This window comes from Scyliorhinus torazame, chromosome 2, assembly GCF_047496885.1.
Source record: "Scyliorhinus torazame isolate Kashiwa2021f chromosome 2, sScyTor2.1, whole genome shotgun sequence".
NCBI classification, from domain to species: Eukaryota; Metazoa; Chordata; class Chondrichthyes; order Carcharhiniformes; family Scyliorhinidae; genus Scyliorhinus; species Scyliorhinus torazame.
In genome coordinates this window covers 270363923-270383397 of record NC_092708.1, presented here as the reverse complement: position 1 = coordinate 270383397, position 19475 = coordinate 270363923, and the positions used below count along the sequence as shown (strand labels likewise).

The 19475-nt window shown below is 48.6% G+C and overlaps 1 protein-coding gene across 1 annotated transcript in view; it reads left to right on the top strand.

Annotated features, from left to right (window-relative positions):
* Nucleotides 1-6995, top strand: part of plekhd1 (pleckstrin homology domain containing, family D (with coiled-coil domains) member 1) — a 154699-nt gene extending 147704 nt beyond the window's left edge. The window contains exon 13 of the mRNA XM_072487334.1: nucleotides 2662-6995. Coding sequence (XP_072343435.1) covers nucleotides 2662-2813 — 152 coding nt within the window. The 3' untranslated portion in view covers nucleotides 2814-6995. The remainder of the gene's footprint in view (nucleotides 1-2661) is intronic.
* The last annotated feature ends 12480 nt before the right edge of the window (nucleotides 6996-19475 follow it).

Genomic DNA, 19475 nt, shown 5'->3' with positions numbered 1-19475 from the left:
ATCGAACTTGGGACCCTGGAGCTGTGAAGCAATTGTGCTATCCACAATGCTACCGTGCTGCCTGCATGGTATATTTCCACAGTCAGCTTCCCAATGGACAGATCCAGTGCCATTGGGCAAATACCTAAAGAAAGATAGACCTGTATTTCTGTAGTGCATTTCATGACCTCAGGATTTTTCATGTGTACCTGAGGGCAGACGGAGCCACAGTTTTACAGCTCATTTGAAAGACAGGGGGCGCAACTTAACTAAATGGCAACAAAGTCCCATAGCTAGCGCGTTTAGCCGCGTATTTCCTGGCATCGCCAAGAAACCCCGCTATTTGATGCACCCCCAGTTTGATAAGGGGCATCAGCGGGGAACGTGCGGCTGACACCGTACGTAGTCCTGTTTTCTACACATAGATGCTCCACTCGCTGGAACTCCTCAGTGTAGCAAGAGATTGGGACACCATTTTTAAATGGCACCCTGATCTCGGAGAGGGCCGGTACATAACCAGGGCCAAGCTGGTACTGGCTCACGGTTTTTCTGTGGAGGCTGGGGAAGATATCCTCCTCCCACACTATACAACAAAGCAATCTTTAAAATCTCTGGCAAAATTGGACAATGATAAATGTGAGTCAGGCATTTCCAAACTCCACCCACGTAGAGTCATAGAGGTCCTCAGCACAGTAAAGTCCCTTCGGCCCATTGTGTCTATGCCAGTCTAAAAAAGCCGGCTAACTATTCTAATCCCATTTTCCAGCATTTGGCCCATAGCCTTGTATCCCTTGGCATCACAAGTGCACATCGGTGGCACAGTGATTAGCACTGCTGCCTCACAGCGCCAGGGACCCGGGTACAATTCCGCCTTGGGTCACTGTCTGTGTGGAGTTTGCACTTTCTCCCCGTGTCTGCGTGGGTTTCCTCCGGGTGCTCCGGTTTCCTCCCACAGTCCAAAGATGTGCAGGCTAGGTGAATTGACCATGCTAAATTGCCCCTTGGTGTCCAAAAGGTTGGGTTAGGTTACGGGGATATGGTGGGGGCCTGACCCTAGGTGGGGTGCTCTTTCAGAGGGTCAGTGCTGACTCGATGGACTGAGGAGATTCTATGAAATACTTCTTAGATGCCTCAAGGGTCTCTCATCCTTTCTCGCAGCTGGTTGCAGACTACCATCACCCTCTGGATTAAAAAGTTTACGTGTTCCATAAAATTGCGTTCGGTGTCCTAATTGTGTCTCACATGGGAAAGGCATACACGATTCATATCCTAGGCTTTCCAACTTTCTTGGATTGTCCTGGACTCTCCAGGAATTGAAGAATCCTTTCGGGACACTACTGTAAACAATCCTAGTAGAAAACCAGAGCGGCATTTAAAAAAGTAGTTTTTTTTTTCACTTCCTTTAAAGATTTTTGACTATTGATTATAAAATTTTAGAGACGGGAGAATGGCTGAGAGTCAAGAACTGCCCATTTGGCTAAGAAAGACTCTGTTCACTTTCCAATTGGAGCGGGAAGGTAGGGTTCATGAGGATTAATTTGCCAATGACAAGAATGTTTGGGTAGGGGCTCCACGCCAGGTCACCAGTTTAGGAGATGAGGGAGTGGGTCGTGTGATAAATCCTTCAGGAATAAATTCAAATAGAGTTGGCAACCCAACTTAAGTCTGCAAGTCACGGTGAGCACGTCATGATGAGTGCAGTGGGATATCAGTTAGGCTCCCAACTTACAGTTAGATCCTTGTCAAGCATGACTCCCCATTGACGTCTTCACATGCACAATTCCAGCAGTAGGGCCATGTCATAACTATCAGGAGAAAGTGCTCCAGCCATTCCGGTATCATTGCCCCCCCGCCCCTTCCCAAGGGAAAGCTGAGAACCCTGCCACTTAACTGAGCACAGACTCATGGATGTTACTGATTAGAATGGCCTTAGCTAGAATAGGTTTTCAAAGACCTGCGTGTGGAGGAGGAAGACAAGACACTGGTACATTTAAACTTAGTGCTGAAGAACGATAAGGAAAGGACCATCTGCTTCAGACTGGCTTCTCAAATGCATCTGAACATTTCCATGGCATCAACAAGTTTCACTTTATGTTGAGCCTTTCTTCACTAGATGCATTGTCCAATTCTGTCTGCCACCGCTCCTGTGAAGCACCTTGGGATGTTTTGTTATACCTATTGACCAGACTGGGGCTCCTTTCTCTAGAAAAGAAAAAGCTGAGGAGTGACCTGCTAGAGGCCTTTAAGCTAATGAGAAGGTTTGCTAGGGGAGACCTTGAGAAGATGTTCCCATTTGTGGGGAGTCCAAAAGTAGGGGCCATAAAGTAGGATAAGCATCAATAAATCCAATAGACAATTCAGAAGAAACTTCTTTACCTAGAACTGTGAGAAAGTGGAACCCACTACCACAGGGAATGGTTGAGGTGAATAGCATAGAAGTATTTAAGGAGAGGTTGGATAATGACATGAGGGAGAAAGGGATAGAAGGATATGTTGGTAAAGAGAGATGAAGTTCCAGCATTGGCCTGTTTCAGGGCTGTAATTTCAATATAATTCTGCATCAAAGCTGTTATAGTTGTTGTTTATAAACAGCTCCTCATTAAGCTTGAGCAAGCAGCTGGGACTATTAGCCGGTCAGTGATGCGTGAGTTCACTCACCTTCCATATGCACCTTTGTTTCAGTGCCCAATTCCCACTCTTTAATCGTTCCCCAAGGTGAAGGGGAAGAAAATATGGAGGAGCTGAAGGAGACAGCCAGGAAGCTGAGCAGAGATCGGCGCTTCCGTGAGACCGTCTATAAGTACATGACTCTCAAAGATTCCTCCAATTCCTGATGTGATGTAAACAGGAGGTCCTGCTTTGCCATAACATAGCCCTTGACCTTTAGCAGCTATTCTCAATTTGTGATCTCTGTAAAAGCTAAGTGGGAAAGAGTAGATTAACACAATGAATTAGGCAAACTGTTTCTTTTCACCTCTGGTCTTCCATCCACCCCAGGCTGCTGGGATCGAAGTCTCCTCTATCCATTGGCTAGAAAGGGGCCCCATGCAAGGTGAGTTTTAGAAAGCCCAGCCTAGTTCTTACCAGGTGCAGATTTACCCTCTTCTTAGTTTGGCCAGCTTGCTCAGAGAACTAACTCACGGGCAGCTCTGTAGAATCTGTGCTTAATCAGGGAGGTGATTATTGAATAGTGGAGTATATTAAAATAGTTGGAGTCAAAGCATAATGTGTGTGGTGGGGAGGGGAAGCTTCACTCTGCATTTAAGCTGCCCTGTCACACTCTGGGAAAGTTTGATGCTGATATTGGGAAACCTCTTTACACAAACATCTCTCACTTATAAGATCAATTAAAGGAAGCAAGCTGCATGTGAAGGAGTAAATCCGTCTGGTTAGTGTGTATAAATATGTAACACACATAAATGCTCGATTTAGGAGAGGGAGAGAGACCCATGTCTAGTGCAGTTGCTATACTTAAAAGTTCAAAGCCTGGGTCGTACCTTTGTCCAAAGTGGTAAATTCCAGTGTTAGGGTTGTATAAATGGGTGTATGAAAATCTTTCTGCCGGGATAACTGGTCAGAAACTGTTTCCACTCATCTTGTATCTTTAGTCTGCCCCCACCAAATTCTCTTGTGCTCTTTGGCCCTGCTAATTCCTGCAAAGATGTATCTCCGCTCCATCTAGAAACAGTCTATCGCCTGTTCCAGAGGTTCACTATTCTCTGGGAAATGAACCATCAACTGACACTTAACCTGGATCTGACTTTACACAACTTGAATTATGAAGAACGTAGTCCTTCCAAACCTCATTAACTGGAGTGAGCTCAACTTGAGCAGATTCTAATCATTCATCAGACCATATAACACTCAGTCAGATCACCCTTACATCTACACTCCTCTGAAGTGTTGAGTCTCAGATCTTTTGCCCTATCCTGATAACTAAGAACAATGGGAGTTAATCCAAACTAGACTGTCTACTCCATAATTGCGGTCTGTCCCAGGTCTCATGCGCGGAAACGATAGTATGCTTTTTATTATACTCAGTTCTCCTAGAAATACAACCCACCACCCTGGGCGCGATTCTCTGGTTCAGAGACATAACAAAGAACAACAACAAAGAACAAAGAAATGTACAGCACAGGAACAGGCCCTTCGGCCCTCCAAGCCTGTGCCGACCATGCTGCCCGACTAAACTACTAGTGCTATAAGTGCTCCTGCCGTTGGCAGTGGAGATTTGGAACATTTACCCGCTGCCACTTAGAGCACTAGGGAGGCCCGATTCCAATTACACAAATGGACCACCAGGCTGCCCACGTACATCCCACCTGAGTCCCGATTCCCCAGGCGAGTGATTCACTGGGGTTGGGAATCCCATTGTTAGCCTGACAAGTTGGAGCGGCTTTTAAGCACTCCACTCACCCCAGACTCTCATTCCGCCCAAGACGATGGCTGCAAGAAGGCCTGCACCAAGCTTCCCTGATGCAGACGTCCACCGGATATGGACGCCATTGAGGAGAGAAGGAACACCCTCTTCCCCAGGGTGATGCAGAGATACCAGCCAACTGTAATGAATCAAGCCTGGGATGAGGTGGCAGATGCAGTGAGTGCTGGCAGCTTCACCGAGGACTGGCGTGCAATGCAGGAAGAAAATGGAACAACCTCCTTCGAGCTGCTAGGGTGAGTAACCGCATGTTTGACCCTGAAATCACTCCTGTACTGGACCCCTGACATCTGCCCCCAAACCCTTATATGCCAGTAACACTCTGCCAGCAGCATGTCCCTCAGAACCCACCCTCCAGGAACTCCCAACACATGCACTGCCCTCTTTGGCCAGGTGCCTTGTCCACTAGCTCAAACCCCCCCAACCTGGTGTGCTGGCATCTCAATATTTCTTTTCTGTGTCCCCAAGGATGAAGCGGGTCATAATCAAAGAGAGCATCAGAAGACGGGCGGGGTATGCCCGAGATACGGGCCCACACCCCCTTTGAAGAAAGGCAATGGAACTCACGGGGAGGCCAAGGAGCGAGCTGTGGCTGACATGGAGATCAGCATGCATTAAAGAAGTGAGAGTTCAGTGCAACTTCATCCAGAGGTCCTATCTCAAGTGAGTCTTTCATCTCCCACAGCCCGGTCCTTCCCGACAGCTGACCCAATGTCCTTTGTCTTTCAGGATCAGACGAGGCTGGGTCATCCGGGGTTGCAGCCTCCCTCCAGACCCTCAAAACACCTCAGAGCAGATGTCCCCGGAAGACACCGGCTTCCCGGCACTGCTTTCACTAGCACCATCCACCAGAGTAGAGACTATCACCTCGGTGGATACTGTTAGTGATCAGGCTCCTGGGTCACCCAGGGTCACCGGTGAGCACCACAACATGCTGCAGCACATCGGGTGGAGGCAGGGACTCCCGAGGGAGCGGCCAGTCGGAGGGGTGCCCGATCCCAGGGAACATCTACCCCCAAGACGGATGTAAAAGGTTATCCCGTCACTGGTGCATTTGAAGATTCAGAGCCAGAAGTACAATTGGAGGAGTCCAAGCATCTTCAGGCGCAGGAGATGTTGCCAACATTGCGTGGCACCCAGGCCAACACGAAAAGGGCAGTGCCGTGGTGGAAGGCCTGGGGCAAGATGTCAGAGCTATGTGTCATTATGTCCAAGGCTTAGTCACACTGTGCCGTCCATGGCTGAGGAGCAGGACAGGAGAGCCCAGCACAGGTGGATATGTCCCAGGTGCAGTGCACATTGCTGTGGCCCACTCAAGGGTCATGGCTGAGGGCATCGAGAGCATTGGCCGGACGCTGAATGAGTCACAGAGGGAAATGACTGAGGCAGTGAGGGACATGGTTCACTCGCTGAGGGATATATCCCAGTCACAGAGAACCATGGATGAGGGCATGGACACCATGGTTCAGATGGGGATGGTTCTCCAGATCTGGCAACGTCAGATGTTGAGGCCTCCGGAGTTCACTTCGGCTGCCCCTCCATACCATAGAGTAGCCCGGGGGCCAGCGAGCACCCTGAGGGAGGAGGAAAGGTTGGGGCCCATCGCAGGGCCTCCCACAAAGGAGTCGCTGGAACACTCAGTTCTTCGGCATGTCGCCCTCCTGATAGTGGCACATCTGCTGGGCAGCGGGCAGAACAAGATAACATGTTGTCACCTGTGATACCTGAAAGTTGGCTGGGCCCATCCAGGTCAAGGCCGGGGGCATCACAGGCAGATGGCGAGATAAGCAGCAGGCTGCCTCCTCCCTGATGTGCAACCCGGGGGAACACCTAGAAGGAGCGGGAGGCCACGGAACATCAGAAAGATAGATGGCACATAAGTTGGCACAGGTGTAGTTGAACACAGTCAGGGGGAAGGGGACACAAACTGTAAAAATGCACCATTAGCACTTCCACCACCAGTCTGATCTGTCTCTGTCCCACGGGTGTGAAGGCTGGGCTGGGTCTTGGATTGTGTCAGTGGGAGGTGGTTCAGGGTGCAGCAAACCCATGGATATTCCACAGGCATCCACCCTCACCGAGAAGTGACAGGACCTGGGAGCCGCAGTGTGAGACAGCCTTTCGACACGAAGGGGAAATTTAGCATTGCCAAATCCACCTAACCTGCACATATTTGGGAGGAAACCGGAACACCCGGAAAAACCCCACAGGGAGAACGTGCAAACTCCACACAGTCACCCGAGGCCAAAATTGAACCTGGTGCTGTAAGGCAGCAGTGCTAACCACTGTGCCACCATGCCGCTTCAACATCCCCTGTGAAACTTTAGAGCCCAAATCTTACTCCCCCATGAGAAGGAGTTCCCATCGCACAATCCGGGATCATCCGGGCGGCCTGTGGTATGTTTTCTGAAAGGCAGGAGTCAAATTTTGTCAAACAATGAGAAGCATCAGAGCTCATCTTGCAGCAAGTCATCATTGTCCTCCGTCCCAGCAGAAGCTGCGCTGATGTTGCCAACCCAGGCCCAGCACTCCATGGTGATGCTGAGATAACCCTCGGAAGGGGGAGGGGGAGCTGTGGTTGTGGAAATGGATGAAAGGCGAAGGGGAAAATGGGGGGGGTGTGAGGGCGAAGGGACTGAAGGCTGGGGGTGGGGGGGCACGATGGCAATGAAGCTGCCGGTTTTTGGCCACTGTCAGAAAATCGGGTGCTGATAAGGTTCTTGCTCGTTCTGCAGCTCTGAAGGACTTGTTCCTCGGCCTGTTGAGCCAGCTCTGGGTCCTCGCCTGGACCATCCTGGACACTGTCCTTGTCCGATAAGGCCTGCCGTTCTGCCCCCTCCTCCAGCTTGTTGCCCCACTGCTGCGCGATATTGTGCAGGACACAGCAGGCCAGTACGATGCGCCAGACCGTTTGGAGAGCCCCCACAGAGCCGTCCAGGCAGCAGTAGCACACATTTTGGAGCCCGAAGCACCTCCCAATGGCACTCAGCACTTGTGCTGAGTGAGCATCATTATAACACCTCTCCACCTTTGTCTGGTGCCTCCACGCAAGCGCCATCAGCTATGACCTCAGCGGGTAAGCCTTGTCACGCATTGGCCAACCCCTCACCTGAAGGAGTGCCTCAAAGGTGCTGGGAACCTCGAAGTGTGCCAGGATGTATGTGTTGTGCATGCTGCCTGGGTATCATGTACAGTAATGCATGATATTCAGCATGATCGCACACCAACGGCATGTTCAGGGAGTGGAACCCCTTCCTGTTAATGAAGGAAACGTCCTGTTGAGCTGATGCTCTGAGGGCGACATGCATGCCATCAATTAGTCTCTGAACATGGGGCATGCCAGCGGTGGCAGCAAATCCAACAGCCTGGGCATCCTGGTGGGCCTGGTCCAGGTTAAAGCTGCCCAGGCGCATGGGGCATCTGTGACATCTCAGATGCATCTGTGCGTGGACAATTGCAAAATCCTGCACGGGTCCCCGCTCGAGCCCTGGAACGAACCAGAGGTTGAAGGTAGCAGTAAACATGACAAGCCACAAAACATCCTGACGAGGGACTCTATTGTTGTTCCTTCACTGTTGCTCTTTCAATATCCTGAAATTCTCTTTCTATCAGCAGTCTGGGCGTAGCTGCACCATATGGGGCGGGATTCACCCGTGCGCCCCCGCCAGCAGCGAGATCCTCTGTCCTGGCAGCCGGCCAATGGGGTTTCCCATTGTGGGCACTCCCACGCCGTCGGCGGGAAATCCGCGGGCATGAGTGCGCTGCCGGCGAAGCGGAGGATCCCGTCTACGGAGAACCAGCCCATGGACTGCAGTGAATCAAGAAAGCGGCTCGCCACCACCTTCCCAAGGGTAATTAAGGATGGGCAATAAATGCTGGCCTAATCAGTGACACCTACATCTCAAGAATTAAAAAACCTATTCTGCCATTCACATCCACTCAGGAATAATGCTTTGTTTCTTTCAAACAACCATTACCATCCCCTTTACTTTCCATTCCATGATTTCAGTGTCATTTAATCTCTTCTGCCCTCTAACCTATCCAGCCTTCCCTTTTGTTCTTCCTCCCCTTCCCTGCTTTTAACGGAATAGGACCCGTTGCATTTCCACCCTTTTGTTGTGAACAAGTCGTATTCAACTTGAAAGGTTACCTCTGTCTCTCCACAAATACTGCCAGACCTGCGGAGTTTTTCCAGCATTTTCTGTTTTATTTCAGACCTCCAGCGTCCGCAGCATTTGGGTTTTATATTAGTGATTAATTCACTTCCACTTCTTTTCCAGGAATGCCTGCCTTTAAGAAGTTCTGCTCTTCGCTCTGATGGGATTTTGTTTGTCTCTTTCACCATGTTTACCTTCATTACCATTCCCTCCCCTCCCCCGAATGTTTTCCAAAACTCACTCTCACAACCATTTTCTTCCTCAGTGACTGTCTCCAGCTCCGATTTATCCCACATGGATTCCAATTGAAGTTCCATCCTCTTGTTTTGAATTCATCCAGGATTGCAGGACTCTGCGAGACATACAACATTCCTCGAACTGCTGTTTTGCTGAGATCGACAGTCAGTGCTATGCAGAACCACATGAACTCAGTCGGCCACTCCCTCCAGCATCACCAAATCACCCTCTCTCAAAGCTGTCGTGGTCCACAGTTTCACTTCATCCTTCATCTCATCCGATGCTTTAACAAAAAACTTTTTTCTCTTCCGTTCAGGTGTTCAGAAGCTCCAACAACTCATGGGTGTCAACCCCCCTCCAGATTCTTCCTCCTTTTCACTTCCCTCTGGCCCCATCCCTTCTTCCAATCCTACCTTTTGCTGTGTATTCACAATACCCACTGACACGGAGCAACCTGTCCTAAGCAAAGGATTCAGTTTTATCCCTTGCACGCCCACCTCAATGTATTTTGAGCTTGGCACAATGTTGAGCTCCCCTTCAATTGTCTTTGCCTCCATGGTCACTTCTTTGTCCAGGAATAGCTCCCGTGACCAGCGGATCTCTTCACCACTTCCTGTGTTCTCCAGCCACCTGGATCTCTCCATCTAGACCTCGCCCTCCCCGGACCTCGCCCTCCCCGGACCTCGCCCTCCACCCGGACTTCGCCCTCCACCCGGACCTTGACCTCCCCCGGACCTCGCCCTCCACCCGGACCTCCCCCGGACCTAGCCCTCCCCCCGGACCTCGCCCTCCCCCCGGACCTCGCCCTCCACCCGGACTTCGCCCTCCCCCGGACCTCGCCCTCCACCCGGACCTGGCCCTCTCCCCCCTTGGACCTGGCCCTCTCCCCCCTTGGACCTGGCCCTCTCCCCCCTTGGACCTGGCCCTCTCCCCCCCGGACCTGGCCCTCCCCCCCCCCCCCCCCCGAACCTGCCCCCCCCCCCCCCCCCCGCCCGGACCTGCCCCCCCCCCCCCCCCCCCCGGACCTGGCCCTCCCCCCCACGGATCTGGCCCTCGCGCCCTCCCCCCCCCCCGGACCTGGCCCTCCATCCGGACCTGGCCCTCCCCCCGGACCTCGCGCTCCCCCGGACCTGGCCCTCCCCCCCGGACCTGGCCCTCCCCCCCGGACCTGGCCCTCCCCCCCGGACCTGGCCCTCCCCCGGACCACGCCCTCCCCCCCGGACCTGGCCCTCCCCCCCGGACCTGGCCCTCCCCCCCCGGACCTGGCCCTCCCCCCCCGGACCTGGCCCTCCCCCCCCGGACCTGGCCCTCCCCCCGGACCTGGCCCTCCCCCCGGACCTCGCCCTCCCCCCGGACCTCGCCCTCCCCCCGGACCTCGCCCGCCACCCGGACCTCGCCCGCCACCCGGACCTCGCCCGCCACCCGGACCTCGCCCGCCACTCCTGGACCTCGCCCGCCACTCCTGGACCTCGCCCGCCACTCCTGGACCTCGCCCTCCACTCCTGGACCTCGCCCTCCACTCCTGGACCTCGCCCTCCACTCCTGGACCTCGCCCTCCACTCCTGGACCTCGCCCTCCACTCCTGGACATCACCCTCCACTCCTGGACATCACCCTCCACTCCTGGACCTCGCCCGCCACTCCTGGACCTCGCCCGCCACTCCTGGACCTCGCCCTCCACTCCTGGACATCACCCTCCACTCCTGGACATCACCCTCCACTCCTGGACATCACCCTCCACTCCTGGACATCACCCTCCTCCTGGACCTCTCTCTCTGGTCTCTTGCCCACTCTTGATCTTTTCATTGAGAACTGTCAGTGTGACATTAGCTGTCCTAATTTCTCCTCTCCCAGCACCTACCCTAACCTGTCTCCTGCTGAACCTGCTGCTCTCTCGGCTCTAACCCTGACACTGCTTTCAAAGCTTTTGACATGGTGGTGCTGTCGTTGAAAGCTTTTAATTTATTGTTTCATGGGATGTGGGTATCACTGGAAAGGTTAACATTTGTTGCCCATTCCTCAATTTCCCTTGAACTGAGTAGCTTGCTAGACCATTTCAGAGGGTAATTTCACATGTAGGCCAGACTGGGTAAAGACAGCAGATTTCCTTCCCTAAAGGCATGAGAAAACCAAATGGGTCTTTATGACAATCGATGATAGTTTCATGGTCACCATTACTGAGGTTAATTTTCAATTCCAGATTTATTAATTGAATTTAAATTCCACCAGCTGTATTTGAACCAGTGTGCCCAGACCATGAGCAAGGGCAACTGATTTACTAGTCCAATGACATTCCCACAATGCCACTGTCTCCCTTGTTGTCTGGCAGACTAACCTCTTGGCTGATCACCAGGTCTTAGACATCATGTCCTACCTCCTGCTGGTCCGTGACTCCACCACCAAACATCATTATTTCCAGGACTGTCACTGACCTTATCCCCTCTGGTGATCTTCCCTCCACAGCTTCCCATCTCTGAGTCCCCCAACCTGCACAGCCCATTTCTACCTCCTTCCCAAACTCCACAACCAGGACTGTCCTCGTAGTCCCATCGTTTCAGCCTGTTCTTGCCTCACTGAACATCTTCCCATCTTGACTCCTCTTTTTCCCTTGTCCAGCCTCTTCCCACCTATATCTGTGACTCTTCTGATGTCCACGTTATTTTAACCATTTCAAATTTCCTGGACGAACTGCCTTCCTTTCACTATGGACATTCAACGTCTCTACATCTCCAGCCCCTACCAGGACGGTCTGAGGGCTCTCTGCTTCTTCCTTGGACAGAGGCCCGAACAATCCCTATTCACCACCACTCTTCTTCTCCGCCTGCCTGAACTTGTTCTCTACTGAACAATTTCTCCTTTAACATGTCTCGCTTCCTCCAAATAAAATGTGTTGCTATGGATACCTGCTTGGGCCCTAGTTATGTCTGTCTTATTGTGGGGTATGTGGAATATTTCTTGTTCCAGTCCTACGTGGGGGTGGGGGGCCGCGGCGCCTGGCCCACCCCAATTCTTTTTCTGGTGTTGATGAATATATCACTTTGGGAACAGGAAAACTTTATTAACTTTGCTTTCAATATTCACCTTAATCTCTCCTCAGCATGGTCCATCTGTGACATTTCTCTGTCTCCATTTCTTGGATAGGCTGTCTACTAATATTTATTATACGCCCACTGACTCCCAAAGCTACGTCAACTGTGCTTCCTCACACCCTGCCTCATATAAGGACTTCAGTCCATTCTCCAAGTTTCTCCATCTCTGTCGCATCCGTTCTGATGCTACCTTCATGATGCTGCTTCTGATATGCCTTCCTTTATCCTCAACCAAGCACCCCCCCCCCCTCCACTGTGGTTGACAGGACCCTTAACTGTGTCCGACCCATTTCTCGCACTTCTCCTCTCACTCCTTTCCTCCTTCCTAGAAATGGATTGAATTCCCCTTGTCCTCACTTCCTACCCCACTAAGCTCCATTTTTAAAGGATCATCCTCTGCACTACTTTAGCCCCATCAGCATGGTGCCGCCATTAAACATTTCTTCCCCTCTCCTGTCAGCATTCTGAAGGGACTGTTCCCTGGTCTATCCATAGATCACCCCAATTCCTCATCCCCTCTCTACAGCACCTACCCATGCAATTACAGAAGTTGTCATACCTGACCTTTTACCTCCTCTCCTCACCATCCTTGCCCCCAAACGCTTCTTCTAGGTGAAGCAGCAATTTACTTGTATTTCTTTCAATTTAGCAGAGCAGCATGGTAGCACCTAGCACTGTGGCTTCACAGCGCCAGGGTCCTTGGATGACTGTTTTGCAAAACATCTCTTCTCAGTCCGCAAGCATGTCCCTGAGCTTCTGGTTGCTGGTCATTTTAATTCACCACCTTGCTCTCGTGCTGATATTGGTCCTTAGCCTGCTGCACTGTCCCAATGAAGCTCAAGGAGACCACCTCATCTTCCATTAGTCACTTTATCGTCTTCTGGATCCAACATGGAGTTCAAAAATTTCAGACCACAAACTCCGTCCCCCATTTTGATTCTGTTTTTTTGCCATGTGCAAATCTAAATCCAGGTATTCATGGCACTTTTTTCAGACAAAGCTGTTCATTATTCTGCCGTTCACACTCACTCGGTACAAAAGTGCTGTTTCTTTACTACAACCCTCTTTAGTACTCTCTTTGCCATTTGTTCCATGTCATCTCTGTTATTTAATCCCTCCCACCTTCTAACCTATCCCAGACCTTTCCTTTGTTTCAACAGACTAAGATCCATCTCATTTCTACTTTGCTTCAGTTCTGAAGATGACTTGCAAAGTTAACTCTGTTTCTCTCTCCACACAGATGCCACCAGACTTGCTGAGCATTTCCAGCACTTTTGGCTTTATTTCATTTAGAGAGACACTATCCTATAGGAATAGGAGGAAGCAGTTCACTCCCCATTGAGCCTGTTTCCCCATTCAATTAGATCTTGGTAGATCTAATTGTTAATTCCATTTATCTTTCTTGCTGCCATATCCTTTAATGCCTAACAGACTTCTATCAAACTCAGTTTTGAAATTTCCAACTGACCCAGTCAGTCTGAGCTTGCAGACTTATGGCCCATCCATCCTCATCCACCTGCTGGTGAGACAACATTGGAGGAGGTAACACTTTCCCTCATGGGCTTCTGTGTTGGGGAGGAGCTGAAGCAGAATACACTGGAACAAAGGAGATTCAGGCAATTGTAAAAAAGGATACAGCACAGTAGATCTAACCCCCCCCCCCCCCAAGCAGGATATGTTGTACGGCAGTGGAATTGATTGGAGGTGTGTGTGTGTCAGTGACAGAGTGTGGAAATGTGCTGATCTGTGGCTCCAGGTCCTGACACGCCAAGATTCACCCTCGGCCATATCCACCATTACCTGGCACCAAGAGAGTGTAGGATGAGAAAATCAAGACGGCAGTCCTGAATCATCTTCTGCACACTTTGAGATGGCCGTAGAACAGATTATGCTGTAGAACAGGATATGCGGAGGACTAGTTGAGAGCTGCACTGCTCAAGGAACCACCAGAGAGTGAGGCACGAGGATGAAGCATGGCCTGGAATTTTACCAGTATGCCATTGGTCCCCCTGTTAAGATCAAATGTGGACTCTGAGCCCAGTCAGCTGAATCTTTAGCCTGCAGAAGGTATTTTATCAGGGGTGATAGATGTGGCCACGGTTGAGATTGCAAGCAGAAGGGGAGAGCACCTCCATGGTGAGGAGCCATCAAAGCACCGGAGAAGTTTTTTTTTTAATGTGCTGAGGCCAGATGGATGATCGGAGAGGTGAAACTTTCAGCAGTGGCATTGGAGTTGGAAGGGGGGCTATTTTTTCTGGGGGCCCCCTTTAATGGGATATGGAGCCTGCAAGAAGGAAGGCACCACCCCAACAGAGGCCACCTTGATGTGTTTGGTGGTGTCCCATGTTGTAGAAGGCCAGAATGGGGGTAAAATGGCTGTTAATGGTCAATTAATCACTTTAATTAGTTCCCTGTCTTTGGTCAGCGGGCAGCCAAGCCGCTACTATTCCAGCCTCTTGCTTCCTGGCCCATCTCTAGATGGCTGGTAAAATCCCAACTAGAGTATGTTCAGCAAGCCTTTCCAGTGATATCAGTACAGTATTTTTAATGATTACAGTACAACTTATTAAAACCAGTAACAAGGTATTACATATAAAGGATGAATATTGTAGAGTCATACAGTCATTGTGGCATAGAAGGAGGATACTTGGCTTATCAAGTCCAACTCTCTGTCGAGCAATCCAGTCAGTCCCATTCTCCCAATCTATCTCCATTGTGCTGCAAGATTATTTCCCTCAAGTGTCCATTCAATTTTCTTTTAAAATCAATGATCTTCCATCATCAATGATCTTAGACATCACGTTCCAGGTCATTATCATCCGCTGTGCAAAAATAGTTCATGACTCACAACAAAGATGTAACCCAGTGGGGAAGAAGGATTCTAGGACATCAGCCATGGTTAACCAAGGAAGTGAAGGATAGTATTAAACTGAAAGAAAAAACATATAATGTGGCCAAGATTAGTGGTAAACCAGAGAATTGGGAAAATTTTAAAAACCAACAAAAGATGACAAAAAAAGGAGATGATAAACTATAAGGGCAAACCAGCAAGTAATATAAAAACAGACAGCATGAGTTTATTTAAATATCTAAAAAGGAAGAGTGAGGCCAAAGTGAACATCGACCCCTTAGAGAATGAGACTGAGAAAATAATAATGGGGAACCAGGAAATGGCAGAGGAGTTACTCAAATTCTTTGTGTCAGTCTTCACGGTGGAAGACACTAATAACATTCCAAAAATAAATAATCACGGGCAGAGAGAACGGCGTGGGGGGTGGTGGCAAGGAAATAAATACAGTAGCAACCACTAGAGAAAATTTACTAGGGAAACTTATTAGTCTAAAGGCTGATAAGTCCCCTGGACCTGATGGGATGCATCCCAGGATATTAAATGAAGTAGCTACAGAGATAATGGATGCACTGGTAGTAATCTAACAAGAATGCTTAAATTCTGGAAAAGTCCCAGAGGATTGGAAAGCTGCCAATGTAACACCTTTATTCAAAAAAGTAGGGAGACACAAACAAGTAACTATAGGCCAGTTAGCTTAACTTCAGTTATTGGGAGAATGTGAGCGTCCATTATAAAGGATGTATGGCAGAGTATTTAGAAATGCAGAATATAACCATGCAGAATCAGCATGGCTTCATGAAGGAGAAATCATGCCTGACAAGTCTATTGGAATTCTTTGAGGTGGTAATGAGAATTTTAGACGAAGGGGAACCAGTAGGTGGTAATATACTTGGATTTCTAGTGAGGAACTCTTTACCGCAGAGAGGTGTAGAGGCTGGGTCGTTAAGTATGTTCAAGGCTGAGATAGACAAATTTTTAATCAGTAGGGAATCAAGGGTTATGGGGATAAGGTAGGAAAGTGGATTTGAGGATTATATCAGATCACCCATGGTATCATTAAATGGTGGAGAAGAGTTGATGGACCGAATGGCCGACTTCTGCTCAAATGTCTTGTGGTCTTTCTCACATCCCAATGCGTCACTTGCCCAAAATCTTCAATCAGTGTCCCTTAGTCCTTGTACAAGGGACAGCTTTTGACCGTCTACCTTATCTAAACCTGTCATAAACTGCACGTCTTATCAGATCACACCTTGATATGCTTTGTTGCAAAGAGAAAAACCCCCAGCTCCTACAACCTAACCTTGTAGTTGAACTCTCATCTCCAAGACCATTCTGCCTGATAAATCTTCTCTGTACCCTCTCAAGAATCCTTACCTCCTTCCTAAAGTGTGGTAAGTGGAACTGGACACAGTACTTTAGTTGTTACCCCATTAGCACTTTTTAAAGGTTCAGCATTAATTCCTTGTTTTTGTACTCAATGTGTCTCTTTATGAAGCTTTGCTAATTACTCTCTCAAAATGTCCTGCTGCCTTCAAAGATCTTTGCACATAGGGTGGCGCAGTGGTTAGCACTACTGCCTCACGGCGCTGAGGACCCGACTTCGATTCCAGCCTCGGTTTACTGTCCATGTGGAGTTTGCACATTCTCCTCTTGTCTGCTTGTGTTGCACCCCCACAAGCAAGATGTGCAGGATAGGTGGATTTGCCATGCTAAATTACCCCTTAATTGGAAAAATTAAAGAAAAACAATTTAAAAAATCTATGCACATGAACCCCCAGCTTCCTCTGTCCTTGCACATTCTTTAGAAATGTGCCATTAAGTCTATATTGCCTCTCCGCATTCCTTCTGCCACAATGTATCACCTTGCACTTCTCTGAATCAAATTCAATTTGCCACTTGTCCGCACATTCTACTAACCTATCTATGCCCTGTTGCAGTTATTTGGTGTCATCCTCACTGTTTGCCACTCTAAGTTTGGCATCATTGGCAAATGTTGAAATGTTATGCTTTATTCCAAAATCCATGTCCTTTATTTATATATATATATATATATATATATATGACCCTGGGGAACACCATCCTCCAGTCTGAAAAACAACCATTTACCAAAAGTTTCTGTCTTCAGGCCTTAAGCCAATTTTGTTCTCCAATCTGACACTCCTACTCCTTAATTTTGCCAACTAGCCGTTTATATGGTACTTTGTGAAAGATTTTCTTGCAATCCGCATAGACAACATCCACTGCATTCCCTTCATCAACATTCCCCATTACATCGCCAAAAAATTAAATTAGATTAGTCAAGCACAACCTGACTCTTGCAAACCTGTACTGCATATTTGTAATTAACTCAAACCAGTCCAAATCTGTACTGCATATTTGTAATTAACTCAAACCACTCCAAATCTGTACTGCATATTTGTAATGAACTCAAACCACTCCAAATCTGTACTGCATATTTGTAATTAACTCAAACCACTCCAAATCTGTACTGCATATTTGTAATTAACTCAAACCAGTCCAAATCTGTACTGCATATTTGTAATCAACTCAAACCAGTCCAAATCTGTGCTGCATATTTGTAATCAACTCAAACCACTCCAAATCTGTACTGCATATTTGTAATGAACTCAAACCACTCCAAATCTGTACTGCATATTTGTAATGAACTCAAACCACTCCAAATCTGTACTGCATATTTGTAATGAACTCAAACCACTCCAAATCTGTACTGCATATTTGTAATTAACTCAAACCACTCCAAATCTGTACTGCATATTTGTAATCAACTCAAACCACTCCAAATCTGTACTGCATATTTGTAATCAACTCAAACCACTCCAAATCTGTACTGCATATTTGTAATTAACTCAAACCACTCCAAATCTGTACTGCATATTTGTAATCAACTCAAACCACTCCAAATCTGTACTGCATATTTGTAATTAACTCAAACCACTCCAAGTGTCTCAATTATTTACCCTGAATATTGTTTCTAAAATCTTACCAACCCACTTCTAATCTGTCAGCATCCTTTTTCTTAAAGCGTACTGATACAAAATACTCATTTGGTATTCTACAATTTTCGTACACCTCTAATCATATATCACCCTCTTTGTCCCTAATAGGCCCCACCCTGCCTCTTACTAGCCGTTTACTGTTCACACGCTGAATAGAACATTTTTGAATTCCCTTTTATGTTAACTGCCATTTTAGTTTTGTGCTCTCTCATTGCCAGTCTTATTTTTCTCTTCACTTCCCATCTCATTCTATCATGTTTCATCCTGTTCTCTTTCTCCCTTTTCAGCCAATGGTCATCCAAAGGCTTTGGTTACCATATCTTTCGTCTTTTTTGGTATGTACCTAATACATCTTCTCCTTAAAGATTGCCCTTTTTTCAGTGACAGTGTTTCCTGTCAGTCTTTGGTTCCATTTTACCCTGGCTAGATTCCGTCAGGTTCCATTGAAATTAGCCCTCCTCCAATTGAAAGGTTTGTTTTAAATCGTTCATTGCTCTTCTCCTTTACTCACTTAAATCTTATGATATAATGGTCACTCTCATCCAAGTGTTTCCCCCATAGATACTCGATCCTCTTGTCACACTTCATTTCCCAGCAGCATACCCAGCAATGCCTCCTATCTAGTTGGACCTAGAAAAACCTGGTGAAGGAATTTCTTCGGAACACATTTCAAAAATTCCGCCCCTTCCTTACCTTCAATGTTATTCAATCTGCATTTTGGGTCATTTAACCCTCCTCAATATCACATTCTATGGTTCTTCCACATCTGTGATTTTCCTGCAAGCGTGCTCCTCTAACCATTTCTCACTATTAGGAGGCCTCTAGAATTCCCACAGTAGAGTAGTCATATCTTTTATGCTTCTCAGCTCTAACCAAAGAGATTCTGGTTTGCGATTTTCTGCATGTTTTTCGGCGGGGGAGATGGGGCGTCAGCTGGATTTTCTGATCCCGCCATTGTCAACGGGATTAACACTTTTATTGAGGTATTTTAGGCATATAGAAAAAGTTACATTATACAGTTTAAAAAAAAAAAAAGAAGTCAAGGCACAAATTAAACATAGTGCAAACCACGGCTCTGTTCACGCACGGACCTGCCTCAATAGCTCCTCCCCCCACCCCCCTGCTGATGCTTCCTCTGCAAAGAAGTCAATAAATGGCTGCCACCTTTGGGCGAACCCTAATAGCGAACCTCTCAAGGCGAAGTTGACTTTCTCTAGGCCAAGAAAACTCGCCATGTCCCGGTACACGACCTTAAACTGGATCAGGCTGAGCCTGGCGCATGTTGCGGTCGTGTTTACTCTGCTCAGGACTTCTGCCCAGATACCGTCGTCTCCTCTCTTTCTTTCCCCCCCCCCCCCCCCCCCCCCCCCCCCCCCGAGCTCATCTTCCCACATAAGCTTCAGGTCCTCGGTCTGCATATCCTCAGCTCCCATTAGTTCCTTGTAGACGTCCGAGACTCTACCCTCTCCCACCTCTCCCTGAGAAACTACCCTGTTCTGCCCCCCCTTCGGCGGGAGACATGGGAAGGACGGCACCAGTCTGCAAAAAATCCTGCACCTGTAAGATTCTAAAGTCGTTCCCTCTCGTCAGCCCAAACGTCTTCTCCAGCTCCTCATGCTCGGAAAGCTTCCTTCCAGGAACAGATCCCCCATCCTCACAATCCCCGCCCTCCTCCACAGTCGATACCTCCCATCCATGTTCCCCGGGG